This window comes from Marmota monax, unplaced genomic scaffold (genome assembly GCF_021218885.2).
Source record: "Marmota monax isolate L192 unplaced genomic scaffold, Marmota_monax_Labrador192_F-V1.1 WCK01_AAM20220418_F8-fsc00041, whole genome shotgun sequence".
NCBI classification, from domain to species: Eukaryota; Metazoa; Chordata; class Mammalia; order Rodentia; family Sciuridae; genus Marmota; species Marmota monax.
The window spans coordinates 10,477,852-10,504,407 of NW_026695238.1; the positions used below are offsets into that span (position 1 = coordinate 10,477,852).

Below are 26,556 nucleotides of genomic sequence, written 5' to 3' on the forward strand. Positions count from 1 at the left end.
ATGCTTTTATATCAAATTTTGAGAACTATCCTGAAATCTGAATTTCAGCTGTCTGAAACATTATCAGCATAATGAATATAAGAAAGACACTGCTTCTAAGTATGTGTCCATAATCTAGAAAAAACCAATGTGCTCACAGATCCATAGGCATCTGTACTAACAGGGCCCTTGGTATCCAACATGACAGAATCAGAAGCTTTAACAAATCATGAAATAGCACAAGGCCCCAAAACAGAGTTGAGAGTTGGCAACTTGTTTGCACAATATAGAATTATACAAATGAAGAGACTGAACTAGACACCAATAAAGCTACCATTCAGTAAGGGCCTACCATGTGTCAGGTACTTTAAATATATTGTCTTTGGTTCTTTTAATGACTAAGCAATGTAGCTGTTATCATCCCCATTTTAATTGGTGAGGAGAATAAGACTTCAAGCCTGTGCCTTGGAGTTCCAGGATCCTACTAAAATTGAAGGTGTCTCTTTTGTAAAAGGAATATCTCACAATTTATTACTACATATAATTTCAAATCCAAAACATACAAGATGAGTACAAAAATCTGTCACTAGCTCTGCATGACATGGCAGAAACTAAGGGAACAGTGTTTGATAGAGTAATTGCAAGAATAGGAATGTATTAGTCTCAGAAGTTACTGAGGTGGCCCATTCTATCCTAGCGCAGTGGGAAAAAAAATATCAGATGAATAAAAATGATGCACCAGGCATGATGGCCTAGTCTGTAATCCCAGTGGCTCAGGAGGTTGAGACAGGAGGATTGTGAGTTCAAAGCCAGCCTCAGCAACTGTGAGGTTAAGCAACTCAATGAGACCTGTCTCTAAATAAAATACAAAATAGGGCTGGGGACGTAGCTCAGTGGTTGAGGACCCCTGAGTTCAATCCCTGGTACCCCTGCCTAAAAATAATCATGCTAGAGTTTTGGGGGTCATTAGACTTACATCTTTATCTTGTACAAAAACTTATACCTTATCAAATACAAAGGTATTTGTTAATCTATATTGTCAAAGCAAGCAACAAATAATTATTTTATTTTAAAATCTCAAAATTAACAATATAGGCCAAGATATATGTACATTATAAAAGAAATTTTAAATAAAAATTTTTGGTCACCTTCCTAAAAGTTTCAGCTATAACCCTGAAAATCATTTTATTCTGTGAAAGTCACACAACTGTCAAATATATTTAAAATTATCCTCTTTTTTTTTCTTCCCAGAATGCTTACAACTGGTTTTTCATGAAAAATGATTCTTTTAAATGACATACTAGTGTTTCTTTTATTAAAATATACTGCATTATCTCAAAAGATAACAAAAAATAGATACTTTGAATATATATGCATATATATAATGTATATATATATATATATATATGTACAATTTTAATATAGTCAAACTATATGAGTTTATACTGATAAATGAATGAAAAGCAATTTTGGTATGCCAAACAAATAAATCAAGAAAGATAACTAGGTATTTTAAGAATTTGCATTAAATATTGATTGTATTGCAATCTTGACTACCTGCAAGATACAGAGAGTGCCTGGGTAGAATTTTATTTATCTAATAAGCCATACCTATAATCACTTTGCCCAGCAGAGACTCACTATAGCTCTCACAATTTCACTTAATATTCTGCCACAAAAGTATTCAAGATTACCTTTCTGCCCCTTCAAGCCAGAGGGCCCCCTCAGACCTGGGTGGCCTGGAACTCCTGGTGGACCTCTCTCTCCCGGTGGACCAGGAAATCCCAGTCCTGGAGGCCCCACAGGTCCTGCTTTCCCAGGGGAGCCTGGTAGTCCAGGAAAACCTTTACCACCTGGGGCTGCATCTTCATGATCCCCCTGGGGATGTTTATATCATAAATCAATTACCAATCTTTGAAAGTCCATGAACTCAAAGTAGTCATTACAGTCTATAGAAACAGGTAAAAAGTTCATTAATTCCAGGATACAGTTATTCTGTAGCAAGTATAATTTAAAATCATTCACTTTGATTCTTCCAAATATTTTACAAATATATTTTGTATATTTACACACATATCTATGATATGAATGTGTGTGCTATCCCTCAAATACACAAAATCAGGTGCATGATGTACCTTAAATACAGAATAAAGATTTTATGTAGAACTGCTCTCTAATATCAAATATCATACAATTTAGAAATAAGTAAATCAAGGGATGTGGTGGGCTTATGAATCAAGTGATTTCTTATGTGTTTGAAATTGTTTGCCTGCATTCTTATGTGAAGGTACAGGAATTCACTCCATCACCCTCTGTATCTGTGGGCAAAGAATGAACAAATACTTTCCCCTTCTGCATGAGAATTTGACCTTTGTTTGACAGTCAAGCTCTGTTTTTCTGGAAACCTGATAACAATCGGATAATCAACTGTATTCCTAGGCAACATCGCTTAAGGTAAAATGGATCCTTGAATGCAAAGTTTGCATCTGGTCTGGAGGGACTTAAATACCTGTGGGGAGTCTTTACAGTTGATAATTCCCTGAGTGGTAGCACCTATAAATGGCATGTCTGCAAGCTGCTAGTTGAGATGGCACCCTGTGTGGCATGAGGCTCTCAAATCAGGGCTGCTCCTGCACCCGCCATATGCAATTTCATCTTCTTGCCACTACTGAATGAACAGCTGCAAGGATTCTCAACTGTGAGGGACACCTGGCACTGTCCTTTGGCAAGTTGAGAGTCCTATTTTCCAGTGTCCTAAGTGGCCTGACCTCAAAGTGGTCTATGATAATCTTGTGGGTCTGAATTGTTTCAATTAATCTAGGAAGAACCATTCTCCCCAGTGTGTGTTGCACAAAAGTAGATGCTGTAGAAATTCCTCTCCCAATTTGATCTGTAAATACATTGCTTTTTCCACATTTACATGAGTGCATTAGGACAATTGCCATTTGGTTTCCAAATGGTTTAAGAGGAACAGTGAATAAAGCAACAATTACCAAACCTAAAACAGAGATCATTTATGTACTTGATACCAGCCAAAGGCCATAAAAGCTATAAACACCACTGAACCCAATTTTCAAGCTCTGTCTCTTGTCCACATGTATTTGTTTGAAGGGGTTTCCTGTAAAATCAGATCATGGCCCTTCCTACTACAACACTCTGATTTCTCATCACATGTGGCCAGCACATTTGGATATAAAACAGACTGAAATTTTCATTTCTATTTATCCTGCTTGATAGGTGGATAACCTTGAGTGACATACCTTAAGCCTCCATTTCATTTCTGCAAAACTGGGAAGATGACTGCCCTCCATTAAATTGCTCTTACCAACACCCCAGCCCAGTCCCTGTGATACTATATTGAGCTGCATCTTGGTAAACGGAAAAGGAGTAAAAAGATATGTGTGTGTGTGTGTGTGTGTGTGTGTGTGTGTGTGTGTGTGACTGTATTACAAAGGGAAAATAAATGGCAGGAGAAGTGCACAAACCTGGGGTCCCGGATCCCCCTTTTCTCCAGCATGTCCATCCTGACCATGTTGCCCGTGCTCTCCTGGAAACCCTGGGGGCCCATCAGGTCCTCTTTCTCCTTTGTGCCCTAGAAACGGAGGCCAAAGGACATTCAAATTCTTATCAGCAGGGATGTAAGTAGAAGGAAAGCTTGGACTAAAGATTAAAACAATGGCTCGACCCTTGTGTGGGTTGGTAGAGTTTCCTGAGTGTCTCAGTTGTTGACAGTCACATAAACCATGCCAAAGCCAGAGGGGAAAATGACAATTGTCTAACCATTTGAATCTCTCTCTCTCTCTCTCTCTCTCTCTCTCTCTCTCTCTCCCTTCCTCCCTCCCTCCCTCCCTCCCTCGTTTGTGTGTATGTGTGTGTGTGTTAGTTACTGGGAATTAAATCATTTTACCACGGAGCTAAGTACTCAGCCCTTTTTATTTTTTTATCTTGAGACAGGCTCATGATAAATTGCCTAAGTTGGCCTCAAATATGTTATCCTCTTTCCTCAGCTGGAGTCACAGGTGTGGGCCACCTAGCCTTTTACATGTTGTTTAGGCAAGTCAGTGAATTACCCTCTCCCCAAACTGCTCCATGCTAAGTGTTGGTTACAATTAAAACACTCTGGACTAACACAGGAGACTATAATGCAGGAGCAAAGAGAAGGCAATTCAAAGGAGGTTTTGTTTCAAACCCAAGTTCAACTGCAATGAGGATTTGAGTATGTGACTAAAGAAACATTTATGTTTTCAAGTAAGACAGGGGATTTGGAACTAAACATTCACACCGCTCTATGAAGGGCAGGAAATATTTTTTTTAGGCAATCTCAACAGTCCTAAATTATACAGAACTGAAATAAGGGAAATAAAAGCAAAATCATGGACCATATGTCATTCATAAATGTCAGGGGGATAAGTGGCTGATCCTACTCACCTTTAACTCTGGATACAACCATGTCACCTTTGGCTCCTTTGTCACCAGGGCGTCCCGAAGCACCAGGTTTTCCCTTGGTGAAAAATAAGAGCAATAATGAGATTCGTTGTGATGGATCAAAAGTTATTCCCATTCAAAAGTCACAAACATTCATATATATCTAATCTCTCTCTGTTTTCATCCTAAATCTCTTGTTAAAGATTCTAGCTTGTCGTTCTTAGTCTTGCTTTCCAAGGTGGTCCTACCTTATAAAAGGCTTTCAACGTACATGTGAAAGGCGATCAAATCTAAATAAGGTCCATACCTGAGTCAATAGAAACCCATTAGTGTTGATTTCCTAAGCTTAGCAATGTGTGATGGTTACATAAGATACCATGGGGTGGGGGGGGGCTGGGGAAAGATCTATGGAAATCCCACATGATGGTGCAAGCTCTTGTGAGTGTTTTACAAATTACCTTGGGGCTGGGGTTGTGGCTCAGTGGTACAGCGCTTGCCTAGCACATGTGAGGCACTGGGTTCGATCTTCAGCACCATGTAAAAATAAATAAAAAGAGGTATTGTGTCCATAAAAAAAAATACCTGGGGCTATGTACTGTAGACTTGAGAGCAAAGAGGGTGAGTTAAGCAAAAACGTTGCCACAAAGCTGAAGGCAGAAGTCTGTCATGGAACATTGACTGTTGGGGAAGCTGAGAAGCAGGAGCAGGGAAACAGGCCTTGGCCTGCACATTGCCTCTGTCCAGCAAGGAAACAGCCAGGTCTGACAGGTGAGCTCAACACCTTTGGCCATCACGTTGCCCTATGTGAGACCACTTTTTAAGTGTTACATATTACTGAATACCAAACCACGTCAAAATTATGGAAACCTCTTCTTGGTATAGTAGGCAGCCACACACCACATCAATGCCCTTGTAAAAATGCTACATGTAGCATAACCTTGTGCATCTAGTGACCTGGAGGATAAAAAGCAGGGAGGAGGGGGAGCGCCTGAGTATGTGTGTGTGTGTTAGTTACTGGGAATTAAATCACCCTGGGCACTGCTCCTTTGTCTTATTTTCATACAGTCTAAAACCATGTTCAAGGCTGCTTTATTTTCTCTTAGTTGGCCACTAATTTAGAAGCTGTGAGCTGTAAATGGGAGGAAAGGTATCAGTAAGGATGAGGTTCGTGGCAGCGCCGAGCAATCACAGAGAAGGGGAAGCCAAAAGTGGACATGACAGGCATCAAAACTTGAATGGGCAAAATGGCTGAGAGCTGTTTAAATATAAAGAAAGAACAGCTCCATACCTGTGACTCTGCCTACCCCGCACCCTGAGAACATTGCTGCAGCAAACCACCCTGTCTGTAACTCAGTCTGTGAGACATGGAAACAGAGAGTGGGACAAATTTCTTATTAAATAGGTAAATTAGACAGAAAAAGAATCTTGGCAATCATAAAGTGCTAATAGGGGTTAAGTGTTACTTTAATTTTAATTTGTACTAAGTCATAAGTGATAACAGCAATAGGCCAAAGTGTGGGGTATATAGTATCCTGTGGAGGCAGATAAAGAGAATGTCCTTCGGGTGGACAAACTGTCAAGTCAGAAATCTATTCACATAGCATCGCACCAATATCTCTCCAAGGACAGAATATGTACGGTGTGCTTCTTAAGAAGCCCCTGGTGCTCTGGAAATGATCCCAGCCTGGGAGGCCAAGCAGGTTATTATTGAGCACATTGGAGACTTCGAATGGACTAGGGTTTGTTTTAATGTCTTATGGATGTAGGATTTTCAGTACAAGGTCAGATCATAGGCTTATTAGAGCTAGTCTGAAAAAAAGTATCAGTGTTGTCTTTAGATATCTTTAAAGAAATATTTACTAAGATGTTACTGAACATTTTGAAAGATATGAAGTAGCAGACATTCCTCTGAGTACTGAGGGTTCAGCAGCTGACAAGACCTTCTTGCCCTGGTGGCATCTAGTTACTAGCGAAACAGGCATTTAACCTAAGAGATTCCTGGGCAAAACTTCTTCACCGCAGCTTTGGGATTGAGAGCTATTTCTCACAGTTCTAACACCTGAAATCACAACCATTTATGTTAATGCAAGAAAAATTCCAAAGCAGCAGAGGTTCCTCTCTGCAGGGCACATTCAAGTTGTCATGTGCACAGTCTAGATCAGAGACTTCAGTCACAGATGCCTAGAGGTTGTGCCTGTCCCAGGGAAGCTGGTGGGTGACATGGTGGGAACCTGATAGGCGCAGCCATCTCTGCAGACATACCCAGGCACTGGGGGAAATATATTAACCTTGTCTTCCTGTGTGTCCAGTTTCTCAAGGAAAGCCATCCATGTCATGTTAATAATTCTAAAGAAACACATCAAGGACACAACCACATGCCTCAAGGGTCAGATTTAGCCCATGACAACTTGTGACATCTGGTTTGCTCCCAGATTCCTCGGGGACAGTGACCCTGGCTCTTTTGTTCACTAGCATGTACCTGAGAGCTCTCAAAACAGGGCTCTACTGAATATTTACTGACCAAATTGTAAGACAGTGTTGCTATACTCATTTTATCAATAATATGACTAAGGTCCAGAAGACTGCAGAGCTCACAGATGTGAGAGATGGGATTGGAAGCTGGTCTTCCTGTTCCCTGGCCTGAGAGCCTTGCAGGAGAGCATCCTGGTGGGAACCTCAACCCAGGCAGCACTTGTAGGCTAAGGCAACAGATACAAAGACTTGGTTCAATCACAGGGAAATTGCAAATAACTTTCTTTTCTGTTTTCTAATTTCCTACCAGTCTGTGGCTGCAGGCCCAGGGACCAGCCCATGAGAGAAGAGAAACTTGATAGTTTCTGTGGTCCCTTCCTGCTCTCCTCACATCTGCCTCTCCTTCTTTCCCACTCCTAGTGGTTCATAGTACAGTCCTTGTCCCTGGCTGTGACTACAGTGAAATGGATTTTGTGCAGAGAAGTCACAGGGTCAGAATCATACTGAATAGGGCATCAGAAATGGGGCTTGTTGGAAAATGCAAGCCCTAGAGCAATTGAAATAAGCAAGCCTTGCCCAGGATAACCCTGCATGACCATGCTCAAAGGTGCTTGCCCTGAGAAGCAACTCAGTGTAAAGCCACAAACATATTTTAGAGCTGTCAACAATGTCATTAAGATGAGTAAGTATCCACACGTGAAACAGCTGTGATAAAATGTTGAATTAAAAAAATAGCAAACTTAAAAATGCAAATTATTATATAACCATGTTCATTCAACATGTAGGCATCAAGGACCAGCTTCCTGTGAAGCAGACTTTGTGAACATGCTTTATGTGATGAGAGAGGGACTTGGAGACCTTAATTGTCACCTTTGCTTTAAGCCCTCAGATTGGAACCTTCTTTACATGATATTTTTTTTCTGGGAGAAATGAAGAAGAGTATTTTGGGCCTGATGGTCAAGCCCAGGTTGCCCCAAGATTAAACTCTTTAATAAGGAGTGGACAGAAAGGTTGACCATAGCCTCCACAGAGGCCCCAGTGGTCTTTGATTTTATTCTGAGGGGTCAGACAGCAGAAAGTCTCATTTGTAACTCTTAGAAAATAAGAACTTGAACTAGGTCTCAACCTTCTGGCACTGAACATCTCGCAAACTCTGACAAAGCCAGTATCTGGACTTCCAACCCAGACCTCTTGTCTGAATCCTGAAGTTGAAATCCTCCCGCTGCCTCCTTGACATCTCCACTTGCTCGTCTAGTAGACACCTGCTTGTTTGGAATGCCCCACAGGCACTGCTTCCTTCTCCACCAGTACCGGCTCCTTCCAGTGTCTTCTCCATCTCAGTCTAGGGCAACCTTCTTCCAAAGACTCAGGCCAAAAACTCAGCTGCATCCTGGACTTCTGTTCGTTCTGTATCCTCTGTTCAAGCTAACAGTCAATCTGTTGCTTCCATCTTCAGAATCTACCTAGGATCGGACCACCTCTCACCCCGCCCAGCACCACCACTTTAACCCAGTGTCATCAGGATTCCTTGGCTAAGCTTCTCGCTTCTTCCCTTATCTGTGGTCTTTTCTGCACAGAAAAACCAGCAGGAGTGATTTATTCAAAATGAATGTCAGAGTGTGTCTCTTCTTAAAACCTGCCCCTGGCTCTCCATGATGCCCAAAGCTCAGATCTACCTCACCTGCCAAGCACCATGCTCTGCAGCCACACCTAACTCCAGCCACCTCTTTGAGGCCATCTCTTCCTGCTCTTCCCTCATTCTCACTGGAGCCACACTCAATGGTGATGGCCTTTGTCACCATCTGCCATGCCCTGAATTTACTCACTTATCTGTTACATGTTCTGTGTCCTTCCTGAAGCTCTGGGAGGGAAGGGACTGTTCTGGTGTCCTTCCCAACTGGAGCAGTGCCTGAAACATAGTAGGCACTTAATAAATATTAATTAGTTGAATAAATGAATGATGAGTGGAAGAATGAATGAAAATAGGTAAATTTTTAAATTTTATTTTATATTTTTATTTAAAAAAATTTAGTTGTAGATGGACACAATACTTTTATTTTATTTTAATCATTTATTTTTATATGGTCCTGAGGATCAAATCCAGGGCCTCACACATGCTAAGCAAGCACTCTACCATTGAGCTACAACCGAAGCCCCAAGTACCTAACCTCTTAGTCATTAAGATGTTCACAGGTTCAAAGCATAAAATATATATCATATTAAGACCTAGAAAGAGGCCCATTAAATTCTATCTCTGTCTCTGTAGCTGGAAAGATTCTAACTAGTAGGAGGTACTCACTGGTGGCCCTGGAGATCCTTCAGGACCAGGAGGGCCTGGGTCACCTCTTTCTCCAAGAAAGCCAGGCAGTCCTAAGTCTCCTTTACTCCCTTGCCTCCCAGGAAGTCCTGGAGGGCCAGGCGGGCCCACAGGACCAGGTTGGCAGGCACAGAGTCCTTCATTTCCTAGGCAAAGGATAGAAGTTATCTTTGTCACATTTCCTGAACAAAATCCCCAATAAGAGCTTTACTATACAAAAACAGTAGTGTGAATACAGAACAAAAAGACTCTGATGTACACAACTCTTATTACAAAGGATTATGAGGGATGGGGCAGGTTTCAGGGGTAGCTAGACATGGTCCCTATGAGGTGAGGTGAGTGTATGTAAACTCAGGGAGTGTTTCGGGTCTTAATGAACTCCCCCTAATAAATTCTAGGGAGAAAACTGAGATCCAATTCCACTGAAGGATTGAGAAGTCTTTATTTGGTTTCCATTGAGGAAACAAACAAATAAATAGGAGATAAACCCTGAATAATCAAGGAAACAAAATAATATATAAAGAGGGATTATTGATGGCATTGCTTGTGACAGTTGCTAATTCAGCACAATGCAGTGCCAAGTCATCAGGACTTTTAGTCTCTAAAAAGGCCTTTAGGTGAAACTCCTCAGTTGTATTTCTGTTCTATTACTACCTTAGTTGCTCAAAAAGACTCAATTACATTCAGAGTGGAGAAACATAGAGGCCCAGGCATTCAATGAGTCTGGAAAGTGCAGGACCCACAGAGAGAAACTAGAATAGTATGTCAGCACTGTCCTATTTCTGCCACTCTGAAGGAATCAAGAGGACCTTGTGAGTAGAGTCACCCTTTGGGTGTGAGTTGCATTCATGGCTAAGAGACAGGAGTGGACATGATGGTGACTTAGCCACAGTGCAGCACAGAATGCTGAGGTGGCCTCACAGGGAACAGCCAAGGTGGATGGCTAATGGGGATGAACCGTCCCACAGTGCACCTCACAGAGCCCCAGACCCTGCACCTGGGGTTGTCTCCAAAAACCTTTCCCTGAATCACACTTGCCTTTTTCTCCTTTTGAGCCTCTTCCTCCTGGGGGACCTACTTTGCCCTTTATTCCTGGTGGTCCCGGGTGCCCAGCACTACAATATATCGCTGTACAGTGGGCAAGAGGGGCAGGGAGAGTCACATCGTTTTGGTTAATGTCTTCAATTGAAAGAGAATCTCTCGCTCACGTCCTCCTCCTCCCCCTCCCCGTTCCTCTCTCATCCCCAAGCTCCAATCCCTTTTTTCTTAAGGATTCTCTCTCCTGATATAGGAATATGAACACATACAGATCATGTGACTGTCGTGGCATGGCCTAAGAGCTGACAGAGTCCTCGTTACTCTCAGCCATAAATTAGAGAGCTACAGAACTAGGTAGTGGACAGCAACCACAAAAACACATCAAACAAGTTTCTTCTTCTTCTTCTCCCCCCCCCATGGGGTGTATGGAAAATATTTTTTCCCTTCAAATAACAGTCATTAGTTAATGAAGAAAAACATAAAGATGGCTTGGAAAAGCAAAATGTCGGAGGCGTTGGGTTAAAGATGACAGATAAAATGCCAATGATAAATTCCCTAAATCCTGGTAGAATTAAAGACAGTAAAAGAATATTAGAAAAAGGCATAAATCTACAAGACAAAGGAAGAGGAACAAACAGGCAAAAAATGAGGCAGGAAGTCCTTGTCCACCCTAAAACTGCTGAAATCCGAGCAGGCTGTGGGGAGAGCTGGGGAAGAACTGGTTCTGTATCAGAATCCGCCCTCACTGGAATGATGGTGAGGCCCAAAGAGGGATTTGTCAAAGAAAGAGACAGGAAGAGCCCCTTCCCCAAAACTGCAGCAGGAAACAAACAATATCCCTTCCAACCGTAACACCCGAAATTGGAGGAAACCGACACGCACTAAGAACAACAGTTATAGAAACTGGGCAACTTATATAGCAGATGAGGGAGAGCATTCCACCCCGAAACAAAAGGAAACGTTAATAGAGAAGAACACAGAAACAGAAATACGCACATGTTAATCATGAGAGTTGGAAAATGGAGTCAATGACATCTCCTCCAAAAAATGTAGAAAATAAAATGATGACGACTAATCAAGAGAGATTAGTACTTAAACTCTCAAATAATTGCACACACTTTGATATGATAATCCAATTTCAGCTTATATTTGCAATAGATTTTAATATCATTAAGTTGGCCCATGAAACATGATATACTTTTTTGATATTTAGAGAGTCCTGCTTTCCGAATGAACCTCACATATCAAATGCAGTATAAATACCAGTGAATGCAAAGGAGGGATACTTTACCATCTGATCCTGGGCGTCCCTGCAGCCCTGGAGCTCCAGCCTGGCCAGGTAGTCCTGGCCTCCCCGGCTTTCCTGGGGCAGAGTCGGGTCTCCCAGGAATACCGGCTAGCCCAGGAAACCCTGGAGGACCAGGAAACCCTGGTGGCCCAGGGGGTCCCACCATGCCTGCAAGAGAAATTAAGAATGAAAAACCACACAGAGTAAATATTTCTGTAGATGAAATGAAAATCAGTGTGTTCTTCTCCAGATCATGAGATTTCTTAAAGGAAAAAGGATGGAACAAGAGGACGTTAGGCTCAGTGAAATAAGCCACACCCGGCAAGAGGAAGACCACATGATCTCACTTACATGTGGCGTCTACAAACCCATAGAAGCAGAGAGTAGAATGGAGGATGTCAGGGCTGGAGGAAGGGAGATGGGGTGATATCGGTCAAGGGTTCAAAGTCAGCTATGCAGGATGAGGCAGCTCTGGAGTTCTAATTACAGCATGCGGTGGGAGTTGACAACACTGGACTGTGTACTTGAAATTGCTAAAGGAGAGATCCTAATTCCTTTCATTACACACACAGATGATCACTATATAGAAGTGACGGACATGTCAATCAACTGGAATGTGGTGATCATTTCACACCATATGCCTACATCAGAACATCGGGTAGTAGACTCATAATTTTAGGTTAATAGAATCTCTCTCTCTCTCTCTCTCTCTCTCTCTCTCTCTCTCTCTCTCTCTCTCTCTCTCTCTCCATATATATATTCCTTCTTTCTGAATGACCCTGCATATATCAAATGTAGTATAAATGCCAGTAAATGCAAAAGAGAAACAATTTCCTTTTTTTTTTTTTTTTTGGTACCAGGAATTAAACCCAGAGGCACTTAACCACTGAACCACCAGCTCCTTTTTACATTTTATTTAAAGACAGGGTTTTGCTGAATAGCTTAGGGCTTTGCTAAATTGCTGAGGCTGGCTTTGAACTTGAGATCCTCCTGCCTCAGCCTCCCTGGGATTACAGGCATGTCCCACTGCACCTGGAAGATAAAACTATTTTTTTTAAATAAAAAGAAAACTGTTCTCTATGATAATGCTCCAAAAAAGGTGATGTTTAAGAAGTTTGTTTTTCCATAAGGCAGATTGCTACCTACCTATAAAACAGGAGTTATAATAATCTGAAAAAAACCATATTTTTAAAGAAGGGGGAAATGAAAAAAAAAAAAACAAAACCTGAATATCCCAGCTATTAAAATGCCTCACCTCCTTTGAATAAATGATACAAATGGAAACATACAAGTTTGAAGAATCAAATTTTCTTACTTTTTCCACATTTTTAGGGTTACTGGGAAAGAAGTGCTTTTTATTTAATTAAAGTTGTTATCTTTTCAATTTTTCCACCTTAATAACTTGGTAAAAAATAATTCAAATACACCTACAAGTCCATGTAATGGCGAAAAACATAGATTCACATAATTATCTGTGTGGAATATAAAATACCCTACTTCTCACAGCAACTCAGGGTGGTGGGGAAGCACAGAGGTGAGATTTGAATTTGGCCTCTCTTGCTCTAGCTACAGGATCTTAAATAGGTTGTTTAGCCAGCAAATCCTCTGTATCTACTTGGTAGGCTTGTTATGAGGATTAAACAAAATAATCCACTCAAGGAGTTTAGCACAATATTTAGCAATAACAAGGTGTTTAGGGTATTCAGACAAAGTCCAAACAAGTAATACAACTGCAGGAAATCCTGCCTGCCCTTGACATCTGTGATGTCTGTGGCTTAAAGACAGTGGCTGGAAGCTTGGGATGAGAGTAACCACTTCTGATAGCTCCTTCTGCCTAAGCTTGCTTGGTTCCTGAATCTTTCCATGGAAGACTGCATTTCTCAAAGATGGCCCCACAATAGCACCAGTCCCACATGCCCCTGTAGAACCTTGACTTTTCCCTATTGAGAAAAGGGGTGTTCCCTTCCCTTGAATGTGGCCCTTGTGGAAGACTCTTGCCTTGTAAGCTGAGACATTTGGGACTTGGAGTTTGGTGTGACCAAACAATCTCAATTCTCTGCAGTCCCTGGTGCTGTGAGGAAGCCTAAATTAGGTAGAAAGTCCATCTAGGGCACCTGGAACTACACGAGCAACAGGAAAGAGATGCTGAGCCAGGCCTGAATCTCCAGTCCCAGCCCCTTCTGTGATTGCAACAGGGGGAAAATCCAAAAGTCAGAATGGCTCCCTTCAGCCCTTCCTGAACTCTTGAACTTCAGAGTTAGAGGTGACACACCAATTGCTGTTGTTTCAAACCTCTAGGTTTTAAGTAGTTTGTTCAGCAGTAGACAACTGAAACCTGTCATAATGGGTAAGCATAGCATGCTGGGTAAGTTAATGGCTACCATTAATGTATACACATGTGCTGGGGCTTTGCCTATGTTTGCAAAAATCATCTTTCCTCCTCAAAGAACTCTGCGGAGTTTATACCTTACAGATAAGGCACAGAAAGTTTAGGCCAAGTATCAGTGACAATAGTAATAGCTCACACATTGAGATTTTGCTGTACACCAGGCTGAATTTGAAGGACTGTATACATATAACTTTTTCAACCCTAACAAGACTCCCTATTACAGATGGGAAACTTGTATGTAGTAGAAATTAGAATGTTTCTAGTTCATAGTGTAAATTTCTAAGAGTTTTACTATCCTAATTGTATTATGTGGTTTCCACTGAATGGTAAGGCTGGGATTGGGTTATCATTGACTGACTCTGAAGCCTTTCTTATCCCATGGTAGATACTACAGATAATTATCAAATAAAATTTTTATAACAGGGCTAAAAATATGGGTGTACTTAGAACAGATAAAAGTGTGCCCCTGTGCATTTGGCGACCATCTGGACTTCCTGCCTTCCTGGGGAGCTGACTTGGATTCTCCACATCCAGTCTGTGGTTGATGTGGTTGCTGCCTTATGTCTTGTTTCAGGACAAGGAGAAAGCTGATCCATCTGGGTGGCATATCTCAGCCTTGCCCCACACAGAAGAGCATGACATCAATTAAATTGTGTCTAACATCACACAAAAAATTTTTTCAAAAGAATGAAATGGAAAAAAGAATGTATCTTATACCAAAAAGGTATTATTATGTTTCAATCTGTGTGGATAGAAAGTTGTACATGTAATGTAAAATAAAAGCACATACTATGATGGTTTATAGTCAAGATTCAAAAACCATTGGGTCTATTTACTTGAATAGGGCTGTGGAATTGAGAATTTTCCTGTCTATTTTGATCTGAATCTGCTAGTGACCCTTTTTACTTCCTCCCACTGTGTTTTGATTTCAATCTCCAGGAGACATTATTTTATTATAAACAAGCCCCAAAGGAGAAATCTAAGACCAGAGTTCAGTGCTTTCTGACCAACAGAATATTCTATCTGATTTACATAATCCTAGGTTAATTAAGCCAAGATTACATTAGCTTTAAATGAATTAAACAAAGCTCATTACTTTTGTGGTCATCACATCTTACAAAGAGGAAAGTAGATTTAAAGATCATTAAACAAGAATTTTGAAGTTAGAAGTTGAATATCTCAGGAATCTTCTCAGGCCCTCTTGGTAAATATAACAAGAGGTACTGGCTAGATGAAATTACATTCATTCAACAGATGTAGTCAATTCCCCTGGGTGCAGAGAACACACACATTTTCCAACCTTTTTGATCCCTAAACTTGCCAAGAATACTGACCAGCACAGCTCCCAGAGGAGTTGGAGTCCTTGTATCAGTTGACCTCTTTCCCAGGCTTTCTGTCCAATGTCACTGTGACCTACAGTTTTGGGGGCTCTTTATGGTGAGAGTGGAAAGCCTCTTGTTTTTGAAGTAAGGCTAAATCAAAGTTTCCTTTTGCAATCATCATTTTTATCTGCACATTTCATGGAGAAGAGTTAGATTGGGGCCTAGGTGGATAAAGAGAATTTTACAAGTCTGTGGCAACAGGGAGAGCCTTCCAGGAGACTGGGGAAGCTGAGGAAACACTATAACCCAGCAGCAGATTCCATAGTGTCTGAGGTGACAGTTCTGTAGGAGGTCTGTTATACGACCCACACCTTCCTCGCAAGACCACTCTGTTGACTGACCATCTCTGAGGTCCAGGTGAGGAACCCATATTCCTTCCAAGTAAGTAATTGACTGGTTTGCGCACAATGCTCCTTAACCCTGGATGTGCACTAGAAATTCAGAGCCCAGCATTCTGAATCTGCTCTGAATGCAAGCATCAGTTTTCTTTAGAGCTGATCTCAATCTCAACTAAAGTTGAGGATCACAGGTGTGTGAGGTAGGAAATCTGGCATATGAGATATAGTGGGTTCCTACCTGGACAAGTGTCTCCTGGTCTGCCAGGGTGACCTGGGGGACCCGGTGGTCCAACAGCCCCCATTTCTCCATAGCGGCCAGGGAACCCTGGGTCCCCTGGAGGACCTGCCAAAGATCATGACAGATGTGAATAAACAAAATTTAGTATACATTTTAAAATTCAGACATAATGATTTTTGCGGGGGAGGCTTGGTAAAGTCTAATTAGGAGACTCAAGCAGTTTCCTGCCACATTTTAAGTGGAATATCTTAGACGGGATAGCCTTCTGCCATCCCTTCTCTGCAAATACATAAACTTTGAGCAGAGTTCTCTTATTGATTTAGGCCATGCCTTTCTTGGCTGTAGCATCTTGTTTATGTTAGTAAAAAAAATGATCTGATCCATTTTGTGGCAATTAAATAAAACTATTTTCTGATGGATGACGTAATAAAAATCCCAGCATACAGTTTACCTACTGAAATAAAATGTGATGTCTTATGGCAATAGACATGAACTAGGATGTACAACTCTGCATCTTTTCCTGCACATGTAGAATCTATTCTCCTGCTATACTTTATGTATTTAACCTTCCTGATGTACAAGCTACAAGACCACTGGGCCAGACTCTTTTGTCTGGATCGCTGAAATCCCATTTCTGCAAAAATTATAAGGGAACAAAAAGGAACACAAACCTTTGAGTGGAAGAGATGGAGTTACCAAAACACCTGGTGGTCCAGGGTACCCACGGTCTCCAGGATCCCCCTGAAATTATTCATTCAATTTTTTTCAGAAATACTATTATTTCAATGGTGTTGCCTTGGTATTAAACATATGTTAGAAGGACTGTGTTCATTCTTATAAGAAGTCAAGATTATAGGCTGACTAGAGAAATGATTGACTTATGGAATCTTAGGAGGACAAAGATATACCTAATCTCCAGCCAAAGCATAGAGTTAAATGGTGAACTGACAAAGCTTTCACAAAAGAAAAATAAATTTTAACTCCAACAAAATTATTCTACTCCCATAAATTAAATTCTTCAGGAATCACTCAATTTCTTGGATGTACTCTGATCACTTGGTACTCTAGTGCAAATAGCTTATTCACCTAATAAGATCGGAATCTACATTTTATTTTAGATGCAAGTATTGTCTTCTTTAACTACGTCCTGAGCTAGGACTGAATGTGAGGTCACAGAGGTTACAAAAGAAAGAAAAAAATGCCATGGTGGTAAAAAGCAGACTGCTCTTCAAGACCCCATCTCAATACTATGTAATGCCATGCAATTATTGAAACTTTCACTATTACCCCGTTTCAAAAGAATTATTTCTCAAATGTAAATCATAATCATGCTTAATATGATAATGATTTGATAACATAGTAATCATGCACAATAATGTAGGGCACACATAAAAATAATGTACATAAAATTCACTCTTTCGAAAGTTACACTTTTGATTCTTCAAAATATTTTTGAAATAAATTTGATAACATAAAGGGTATAAATTTTTATCTTAAATAGTTTCAGTCATTTACTTTTGGGCCAAGAAATCCAAACAGCCCAGGATCTCCAACCGGTCCTTGTTCTCCCTAAAAACAAGCAAAAACATTCATTTTAAAAAATGACATATGATCAGGTGACATGTTGCCTCAATTTCATTTAATTTGGACAATGCATGCTCACTCAGACCCGCTCTCAACACTGCTCTGGGGCTGCATCAGGCAGTTTAGTGCTTCAGGTTTTGCACCCACAGCTAAATCCTGCAATCCATAAAATGAATGCTGGCCTTTCCAATTCTGTGAATGTTGGCATGCAATAGGGCAACTTGTGATTGATTCTGAACTGCATTTGATAATGAAAATGCATCTATTATCACTATAATGGTGTATGTTTACCTTTAATCCTGGAAAACCTGGAGATCCGTAGGAACCAGGGTCACCCTAATAGATGGATGAAAATGAACAAGCAGGGTTAAATCAAAATGCACATGTCCACTCAATGCATTATTATTTTTTTAACCTTAGATTGTTCTATGGATATTTAGTCTTCTTTGCAAAGGTAGGTGAATAAAAGGAAATAAATATAAAAAGGATTCCATTTCTTTATGACATCTGATACTTTAATTGATGTTTAGTCTTATTAAAAACAACTCATATGATAGCCAGTGTTTCAATTAAGAATGTGTTTCTATTGCTGTTGTTCTTCCAATTTTATTTAACTTAATGCTTGCACTGCACCAAAAATGTTTGAAATCACTGCAATATAATTTGTCTGAAAATTCATACTTGCTTTATTCAACATCACCAATAAAAATGGCCATGGAAGCCAATATTGAAACAGTCAGTACCAAATCTAGGTCAAATAAGCTCAGTGCCCGCACCATCTGGGAACTGGCCTCCATAGTGGAGCATCCCACTAGTGACATGTATGATGTCTGGGGCCTGACATTGTGCTTTTCTTCTAGCAACTATCCCTGGACCAGCACCTTATTTTATGAAAGGGCCTTAAATTAACCATTCCAAGTGACTATCACATTGACTCTGAGCCAGAAGGACAATGTCACCACCCTGTCCCTTTCCCCAATTCTTCTGTCTTCTGTGTGCTTGTTTCATCTAAATGAGGTCAACAGAAGAGATGTCTTGGGACATACACAACTCTTGTTGTGCAAAGTATATTGTTCTTATGTGAGGTATTCTCCAGTTTTGAGCTCATAGGAACACAGCTCATCACACAATGTGTGAAAGATCCTGGCCTCCAGATTCACCAGAGTTAATGATGAACGATCCTTACCCGAGGTCCTGGGAATCCAGGAATACCCTTCTCTCCTTTTTCACCAATACCAGGCTCTCCCTTTAAAAGATGACAATGTTTAGAAAGGTTCAAGCAACAATCTTTCATCAACATGGAAAGAAAGAACAAAATGAGAAACAGAAAAACAAATACTGTCCGACAGCTTACAGAAAACTACTTTAGAATAGAGGCCCCATAGGATTATAGCAAGGTGAAAAGTTCTAGTAAGATATGTTAGCATCTAAAGCAATGCCAAGGACCGTGTAAAATAAAATTTGGAATTAAGATAGCATCTCATACAAATGAAAATTAAAAGGCCCTTAAATAAACTACCTTATGTCCTGGTGGTCCCGGCAATCCAGTCATCCCATGAATTCCTTTTATACCCTAAAAAATCCCAATGGAAATAATCTGACTTATTATTTAGCATACTGAATTCTATCTCTTCCAGAAATCACCTCTTGTGACGACCTGTTTCACTAGTTTACTATAATGAGGAATTGTCCGTCACCGGTCACAGTCTGCAGCTGAGATGTAAACACTACAACTCTGACCCTGTTCAGACCACAGGAGAAGTATAGAAGCATGGGGGTGGACTACCTTGGAACCGGGATACAAACAGGGAATTCTGCAAGTTGGAGATGCAGCCGTGGAAAGAAGTGGCCCATTTTGAGTCGGGCGGGGAAATTTAACCAAAAATTGAGAACAACAGAGCCTAATGTAGACTTGGTAATATCCATGCTGGAGGCTGACAGAGGAATTCCTACTTGCAGAGTGTCTATTATGTGTCTACCTCTGTGCATTTGTTACCCTTTCGATCATCAAAACATTAAATCCATCTACAACATCTGAAGGACAACTGGGACCTGAGTGGCCTTTTCTGTCCACATATCAAAACAACATTCAGGAGGCCCTACGTTTTGGAGGACTGGGCACGGTTTAGCAGCCCAGCTAGGTTTGCCACTCAGCAGCTGGGTAGCTTTGAGAACAGGGGTTGCAGGGATGCATATGAGGAGCTCAGCACTCTGGGGCCATAGGTACATGTTCAGAGAATACTTTCTATTACAACTTCACCAAAGTGACTTATGGACGGGGTGTTACCTTCTCTCCTTTGTAGAGACTAGAATCAGGGGGCTCTATCAATAAGGTGGGTCCAGGAAAACCTTGCTGGCCAACCTCACCCTTTAAAAATATCAAGAGAATAGAAATTTCATATTAATTCACATTTTTAAACAAAGAAAACTTTCACCCATGCATGATGGTATAATGCTTCTAATCCTGCATGTCATGAATTTAAAATACCAATCATGGCAAATGCATCATATAATTTAAAATATTTTTAGCAAAATGTAATAAATGGTTATGGTTAAAAATAAATTTAAAAAATCAAAATGATCCATAATCTTACCATCTAGATATGATCTCCATTAGAGGTTGGTATAGTTTTTTAGTGGTGTTAAGTATCTCCACATATATGTGTGCATATATAATATGTATTGACATATGTGTACATACATATATGTGAATAAGTGGTTTGTTAAATGCAATTTAACATGTACTATTATGAGGATAATCTATATAATTACTTAAGCATAATTTAAAATATAAAATATAATTTTTATTTTATTAAATTCTTAAGTAATTTTATATTTTTATGACAATATTTTGTGATAATTTTCCTATCATACTAAAATTTCAGAATCAAGATTTTTAATGTCTACAAAATAATCCATCTTAAGAATATACTATAATATATAAGCCATTCCACTCTGGTTAGAGTTAGTCTTTTTATAGTTTATATTCAAAAAAATTTAGGTTGTTTCATATTATTTTAAATAATATTTTCAATTCTCTGTACAAAATAATTAGCCAAAAGTTTTTGTGTCATTATAGATACTGTTCTCTTGAAGGAAAAAAAAGTACCTTAAATTGATTTTGCCATTAATTCTCACCCTTAACTAGAAGGTAATTATTTTACACTTTTGTGAATATTACCTTTATTCTAAGCTTAGAATTATTCAATTTTTCTTGATGTATCCTGCTGCTTAACAGCATAACACAAGAATCAAAAATATACATGAAAACATCATGGAATGGAGGAAAAGCCCCTAATAAAAGTGGAGCAGAAAGTACAGGTCACAGATATATAAAATCAACTCTGTAAAGGCAAAAATACATTACAATACACACTTAGGGGACTCACAGCCTCAGCACTTCACATTTAGCATTACTAAGTGGCGGCTATACATGTACAGCAATGTAACAACTGCTCTACATGGTGCATCTTACAGATCAATAACACTCAGGTAAATGAGCAGCATGTATGGGTGAGAACTTTCCTTTCTGAGATGACCCCAAATGAAACCCTGAGAGGCCAACAAACCTGATATGTCTTTAAAATATGGGCCACGATAATATTTTTTCATGCTATGAAAGTACCACATATTCAGTGTAGTCAAAAGTGCAAAGAAGGAAAATCCAAAGGCTGAACTATAAAAAGTCCATAATCAGATTGTCTGGAAATAATTAGTCACAACCATTTAGGTCTGTGTTTCTTAAAACAGGATGGGAAAACATATTCTTGAACACAGGAGATATCTGTACCCAAATTCCAAACGATGCTTTCATTCCCCAGCCAATCGAAAAGACTTACTATAAGCATTTTTTAGATCATTTGAGGGGCCAGCCCAGAGCCAAATGCCTCCATGTTATTCTATAGCCTGAGTCTGCAATTGCATTCAGCTGCCGTGGCACTGAATGGCCCTGGCTGGAATGCTTGCCTGGCCCTGTGACACCCTGTCTCAAATGGAAATGTGGGCTTTTGCAGCTTTGGCAAAGGTATTCTTGAGGGTCCCCAATTTCCCAAGTTCAAAAAAGATTGTTTCAGTGTATTTTTCATTCAGTCATAAGTCAGTGGTTCAATAATGGTTTTAATAATTATATATTTGGGAATTTGCTTTGTTCTTTTCTATGTATGATAGTAAACATTTAATGTGCATTATCTATTCAATAAAATAATACTTACAATTATGCAGTATATGACACCCATTTCACAGAGAAGAAAAATGAGGTTTAGAGGAATTTAAGAGAGGTTTGATGGTGGGTTGAATACCCTTTCCCCCGGGGACATTTGTAATGTACTGAGAGTTTTAGTTGTCAAAATGGGGGCTGGGCATGGAGGAGATGCTCCTGGCATCTTGTGGGCAGAGAGAGGTCCAGTATGCCACCAAAGATTCTGCAATACACAGGACAGCTCCCACAATAGTGAGCTATTAGGAGTGCTGAGGTTGAGAAATCCCTCTCTAATGTATATTTTAATATCTTTTTGTTTTTGCTCCTTTTGCAATGTTAGGTTTCTACTTCTTTAACCTGAACTCTCTGATCAACAGTCTATCATAAATATTTCCCCACATCATGAAATCTTCCTATGAATTTTTTATTTTGACATGGGTTCTTGCTAAGTTTCTTAGTGCCTCACTAAGATGCTGAGACTGGCTTTGAACTTGCAATCCTCCTGCTTCAGCCCCCTTAGCTGCTGGGATTACAGGCATGGGCCACCACGCCTAGCTTCCTATGTATTTTTGACTATTGTGTAGTAAAATGACTATCTGTAAAATGACTATCTCAAACTTAAGCATATCAGAACCCCCTGTGAGCAGGAATAAGGTTTGTCCTACCAAGTCTCCACACTCAGTGTCAATCTTGGCCTTACACATAAGAGATTCTCAATATCTTCTTCCCCACAGTTGCTAAAAGAGCCACTCATCTAAGACGTTCAGATTCTTTCCAGATAGCTGCCATCTTAAATCACTCTTCTCAAGCTTATCTTTACTAAGTTTCATGCTTCAGCAGAAAGGACTGTGGGTGTAAGGGAGGCAGGAGAGGGGACCTTGAGGGGGTTGGGGGTGAAGGGGACATTGAGGAGAAGTGGAGGGAGGGTGAGCATGTTACTAAATGCGCTTGGATCCAGTTACTTATATTTATGTATGGAGTTTAGGGTTTTAATGAAATTAACTCAAACAAATTAGCAATTACACAAAACTGCCACTCTAGATATATTATTAAAAATGCTAAATCTCTTTTTGCTAGGGTGAAATGTGTCATATAAATTAACTTGAACATAGTGTTAAATTTGGTCAAAACTGCCATTTTATAGTCAGGGGTAATGGTGCCATAATAATTCATCAAAGAGAAATTCTCAGTCATAAAATCAGGCAGACACTAGACCTGAACCCAACGATCCAAGAGCCTACACAACTAGACAGCATGCACATTTCAGCCCAGGATCCTCGTGGCAAAAGGGGGTCCTTACCGGGTCTCCCATCTGACCTTTCACTCCTACACCAGGATTGCCCTGAAAAAGGAAATAAATCTATTGCTTTTGAATGTTAAAAAAGTAATTAAAATTAATTAAGACTACTTATTAACATTTAAGTAAATAAATTAGTTGAGGTTTAAATACTTTGATAGGTGGAAGAAGATAACTGACAGATACAGGTGACCAGTATTTCACTGAGCATGGGCTGTGTCTAGGTATCCTACTCATGACCACCTACCTTCAAACCTGGATTCCCAGGATGGCCCGGAAGTCCCTAAATCAATGACAAAAACCCACAAATCAATTATCAGTCCTAGACATCAGAATATATTTTTTATTGGTTGCCCTAAGTTTATTTGGGAAACAAACATTTGATTTTAAAATGTGCATGACATATTCTCACTCATATGTGGAAGCCCCCTACACACACACACAAAAAGATCTTCTAGCAGTAGAGAGTAGGAGAGTCGTAGATACCAGAGGCTGGACAGGCTGGGAAGGGGAGGAGGGGGCAGGGAGAAGGGTTGTGTAATGGGCACAACAGTTAGGTACTTTTCTAAGAAGTTTAAGTTCTAGTGTTTTATAGCACAACAGGCCAACTATAGTTAAAAATAATTTACTGTATATTTCAAAATGGCTAGAAGAGGGGATTTTAAATATTTCAAAAACAAAGTTTGAAAAATATACAGTTATTATTAATAACAAAATTTGAAAAATAACAAGGTTTGATAAATGTTTGAAGTGATGGGTATGCTAATTACTCTGATTTATCATCATACATGTAAACATGTATCAAAATATCACACTGAACCCCATGAATGTACAGTTTTATGTGACAATTAAAAATAAAAAAACATAAAAGGCTGACTTTTTTTGTACTGGGGATTGAACCCAGGGCAGGGCGCTTTACCACTGAGCTATGTCCCCAGCCCTTTTTGATTTTTATTTTTTTGAGGCAGGGTCTCAATAAGTTACTTAGGGCTTTGCTAAGTTGCTGAGGCTGGTCTCAAACTTGCGCTTCTCCTGCCTCAGCCTCCAAAAGACTGACTTTTTATAGTGGATGGGCTACAGTTCGATATGAATATGAGTACAGTGGCTTATCGCTGGGGTCCCTGTGTGTGAAGATGGATTCCAGAGAGTAATGATGTGATTTTGCTGAATGGACAGATTTTATGACCTCTCAAAGAGCCCACGTATGTCTGAACCAAGACTGAAACTTGACCTTTTTCATTTCTTCTTTTTCTTTTTACTGCATCTTAATGTCAACTCCGGGTTTGTAGAGGGATAGCATCAGCAGAGCTGTACCTACCACTAACCCTGGTGCTCCAGGATATCCCATGGGGCCGGCTGGTCCTCTTGTACCCCTAGGTCCCTATACAGGAGAAAAATCAGCACATTCATTTTGATAAATCATAATCACCCCTTACAGCAAGAGCCACATATAATCAGAATAGATAAAAACCATCGAATTAATCAATCCCCCCGACAGGTCCTCAGCTGGAGCAGTGTCCACAGAGCCGGAGGGGGCAGTCTCCAGGTGGTGGGACAAACCCTACAGTAGGGTCCTGTAAACACCCAGAAATCAATCTACTTTTTTACAAATAAACCTTGTATAAAAAAAGTTGAGAAGAAAACTTGTGGCTAGACTGATAAAATTTCTACATATTGTTATTTTGGTATATATCAGAATGCTTCAAAAACATTGATATTACTTTATGTTAATTAATATTAAAATGTGCATGTATTTATAATGTTTATTGGTTCTTTTTAGCTATACATAACATTAAGACTTGTGTATAGCTTACACAATGATAAGAGCATGGAACACAAATTTCCCTAAGTCAGTCCTTCCTTTTTCCCTCCCTTCTACCTGCCTCTGTTTCCTTCCCTCTATTCCACTGATTTCTGCTATTTACATGGAGATTGTTTTTTAATTAGTGTCTTTTGATATGCCTCGTGGTGAGATCCACTGTGATGTGTTCATAGACATACATAGGACAGTCAGGTCACATTCAGCCACTGTTGCTCCCTTATCCTGTCTGTCCTACCATCTCCTCAATCCCTTTCCTCTATTTCACTGATATTTATTCTATTTTGATGGAATTCCCCCTACCCTTTTCTTTCTTTCTTTTTCTCCTTATTTGAGACTAGTTTCCATGTATCAGAGAAAACATTTGATCTTTGACTTTCTGGGACTAGCTTATTTCACTTAGGATAGTCTCCAGTTCCATCTATTTACCAGCAAATGCCATAATTTCATTCTTCTTTATGGCTGAGTAATACTTTATTGTATATATACGTTTTCTTTATCCATTCATCTGTTGAAGGGCACCTAGGTTGGTTATTACATTTTTCCTTTTACTGTGGCATAACCGTGAACACTTTAGCAAGGAATGGTTACAGTTGGGTCACCCTGGAAGGGTGGAGAGAGGCCCTTTGCTCCACTGCTCCTGTCAAATGATTTGCAAGTATGTAATGAAATCACTCTCATTAGGAGAATGAACAGGACAATTGTTATTTTAACAGTGCCATCAAGGACATCTCACTTTCTACAAGAATAATGTGATCACTGAATCCGACATCTCAGGGAAGGGGATGTGGAGCAAAATATTAAATAGGATATGCAATTGCTAATTTGGCAGGCAAAAATGGCACCGAAAGGCAGAGTAAAATAATTTCCACTTGGTATTTGCAGGAGGCCTATTATACATGGGGTTTTTAAGCAGACTTACCTTCCTAAATATTAAGTGTCTGCATAGACCTGATCAACCCAAATGATGGTTAAGAGAGAAGGGAAGATAAGGGGAGGCCTCATGAGACCAAGGCCTGCCCTGTGGGCCTCAACCTGTGTGCCTGTCACAGATGAACTTCATGCTCTGCTGTCTCCATCTGAAGTTCTTAACAATTGTTAAATAAGGGATCTACATTTTCTTTTGGAATCAGGTGGGACCATCAAATTGTGCAGCTGGTCCTGCTGGGTTTAAAATTGAGTGCATCGTAGGCTATTTGCAGAAGAAAGAGAAGCATGGGGCCTGCTTGGGAGACTTACTGGTAAGCCAGGTGGTCCTGGGTCCCCTCTGTCTCCCTGTAAAAATAGCAACATATAGTTTTATAAGAGCCACACAATTTCCCTAAAACACACAGGATGTAAAAATGAGAACACACATAGGAATTATTTAGACTGGACTAAGGGTGGGGTTTGCTCAATTTTTTAGTGTTGGGAAGATCAACACTGGGGATGTGACTGTCCTTCTCCATTCCCAGGCCCTGAATTCTCCTCCTACTCAGTGGGGACTGGAAAGTCATGATGACATAGAATGAAGACTGCCTTTCTGTTTAAATTTATCTAAGTTCTCACTGCACTCTGGCCCTTCTCCTTGCAGTTTGCCTGTCTCTGGTCTCATGGACACACCTGGCCTTGCTCCTTCGACCACCCTACAGGGGATGTAGAAGGGGCTCTGGGGAGTGTCTCTCAAACTTGCCTCTGTCCAGACGTAATGATCGACTCTGCACTGAGACTCAACCTGTTTTAGGTGTGTATTCACTTGGATATAGACTCTTAAAAAACATAAGTTATGCATAAGATATCTTAACCTCTTTGG

At 40.1% G+C, this 26,556-nt stretch overlaps 1 protein-coding gene and 1 non-coding gene across 13 annotated transcripts in view; one reads left to right on the plus strand and one right to left on the minus strand.

The window, feature by feature from the left end:
• Col4a4 (collagen type IV alpha 4 chain) overlaps nucleotides 1–26,556 on the minus strand; it is a 151,208-nt gene that overhangs the window by 77,150 nt on the left and 47,502 nt on the right. For all 12 annotated transcript variants that reach the window (XR_006850819.2, XR_006850818.2, XM_046439821.2 and 9 more), the window contains 17 exons: nucleotides 26,004–26,039; nucleotides 24,264–24,326; nucleotides 23,193–23,228; nucleotides 22,949–22,990; nucleotides 19,738–19,818; nucleotides 18,970–19,023; nucleotides 18,637–18,696; nucleotides 17,742–17,786; nucleotides 17,382–17,435; nucleotides 16,538–16,607; nucleotides 15,867–15,971; nucleotides 11,523–11,687; nucleotides 10,232–10,321; nucleotides 9,176–9,339; nucleotides 4,408–4,480; nucleotides 3,465–3,571; nucleotides 1,674–1,857 (listed from right to left, as the gene is read on the minus strand). Coding sequence is in view for 10 of the 12 variants with exons in the window: in XM_046439821.2 (XP_046295777.1) it covers nucleotides 1,674–1,857; nucleotides 3,465–3,571; nucleotides 4,408–4,480; nucleotides 9,176–9,339; nucleotides 10,232–10,321; nucleotides 11,523–11,687; nucleotides 15,867–15,971; nucleotides 16,538–16,607; nucleotides 17,382–17,435; nucleotides 17,742–17,786; nucleotides 18,637–18,696; nucleotides 18,970–19,023; nucleotides 19,738–19,818; nucleotides 22,949–22,990; nucleotides 23,193–23,228; nucleotides 24,264–24,326; nucleotides 26,004–26,039 (1,429 nt within the window). In the remaining 2 variants the exon portion in view is untranslated. The remainder of the gene's footprint in view (nucleotides 1–1,673; nucleotides 1,858–3,464; nucleotides 3,572–4,407; nucleotides 4,481–9,175; nucleotides 9,340–10,231; nucleotides 10,322–11,522; nucleotides 11,688–15,866; nucleotides 15,972–16,537; nucleotides 16,608–17,381; nucleotides 17,436–17,741; nucleotides 17,787–18,636; nucleotides 18,697–18,969; nucleotides 19,024–19,737; nucleotides 19,819–22,948; nucleotides 22,991–23,192; nucleotides 23,229–24,263; nucleotides 24,327–26,003; nucleotides 26,040–26,556) is intronic.
• LOC124089772 (small nucleolar RNA SNORA66) lies at nucleotides 551–683 on the plus strand. The gene has a single exon (XR_006850860.1). It is a non-coding gene; the product is annotated as a small nucleolar RNA SNORA66 (small nucleolar RNA).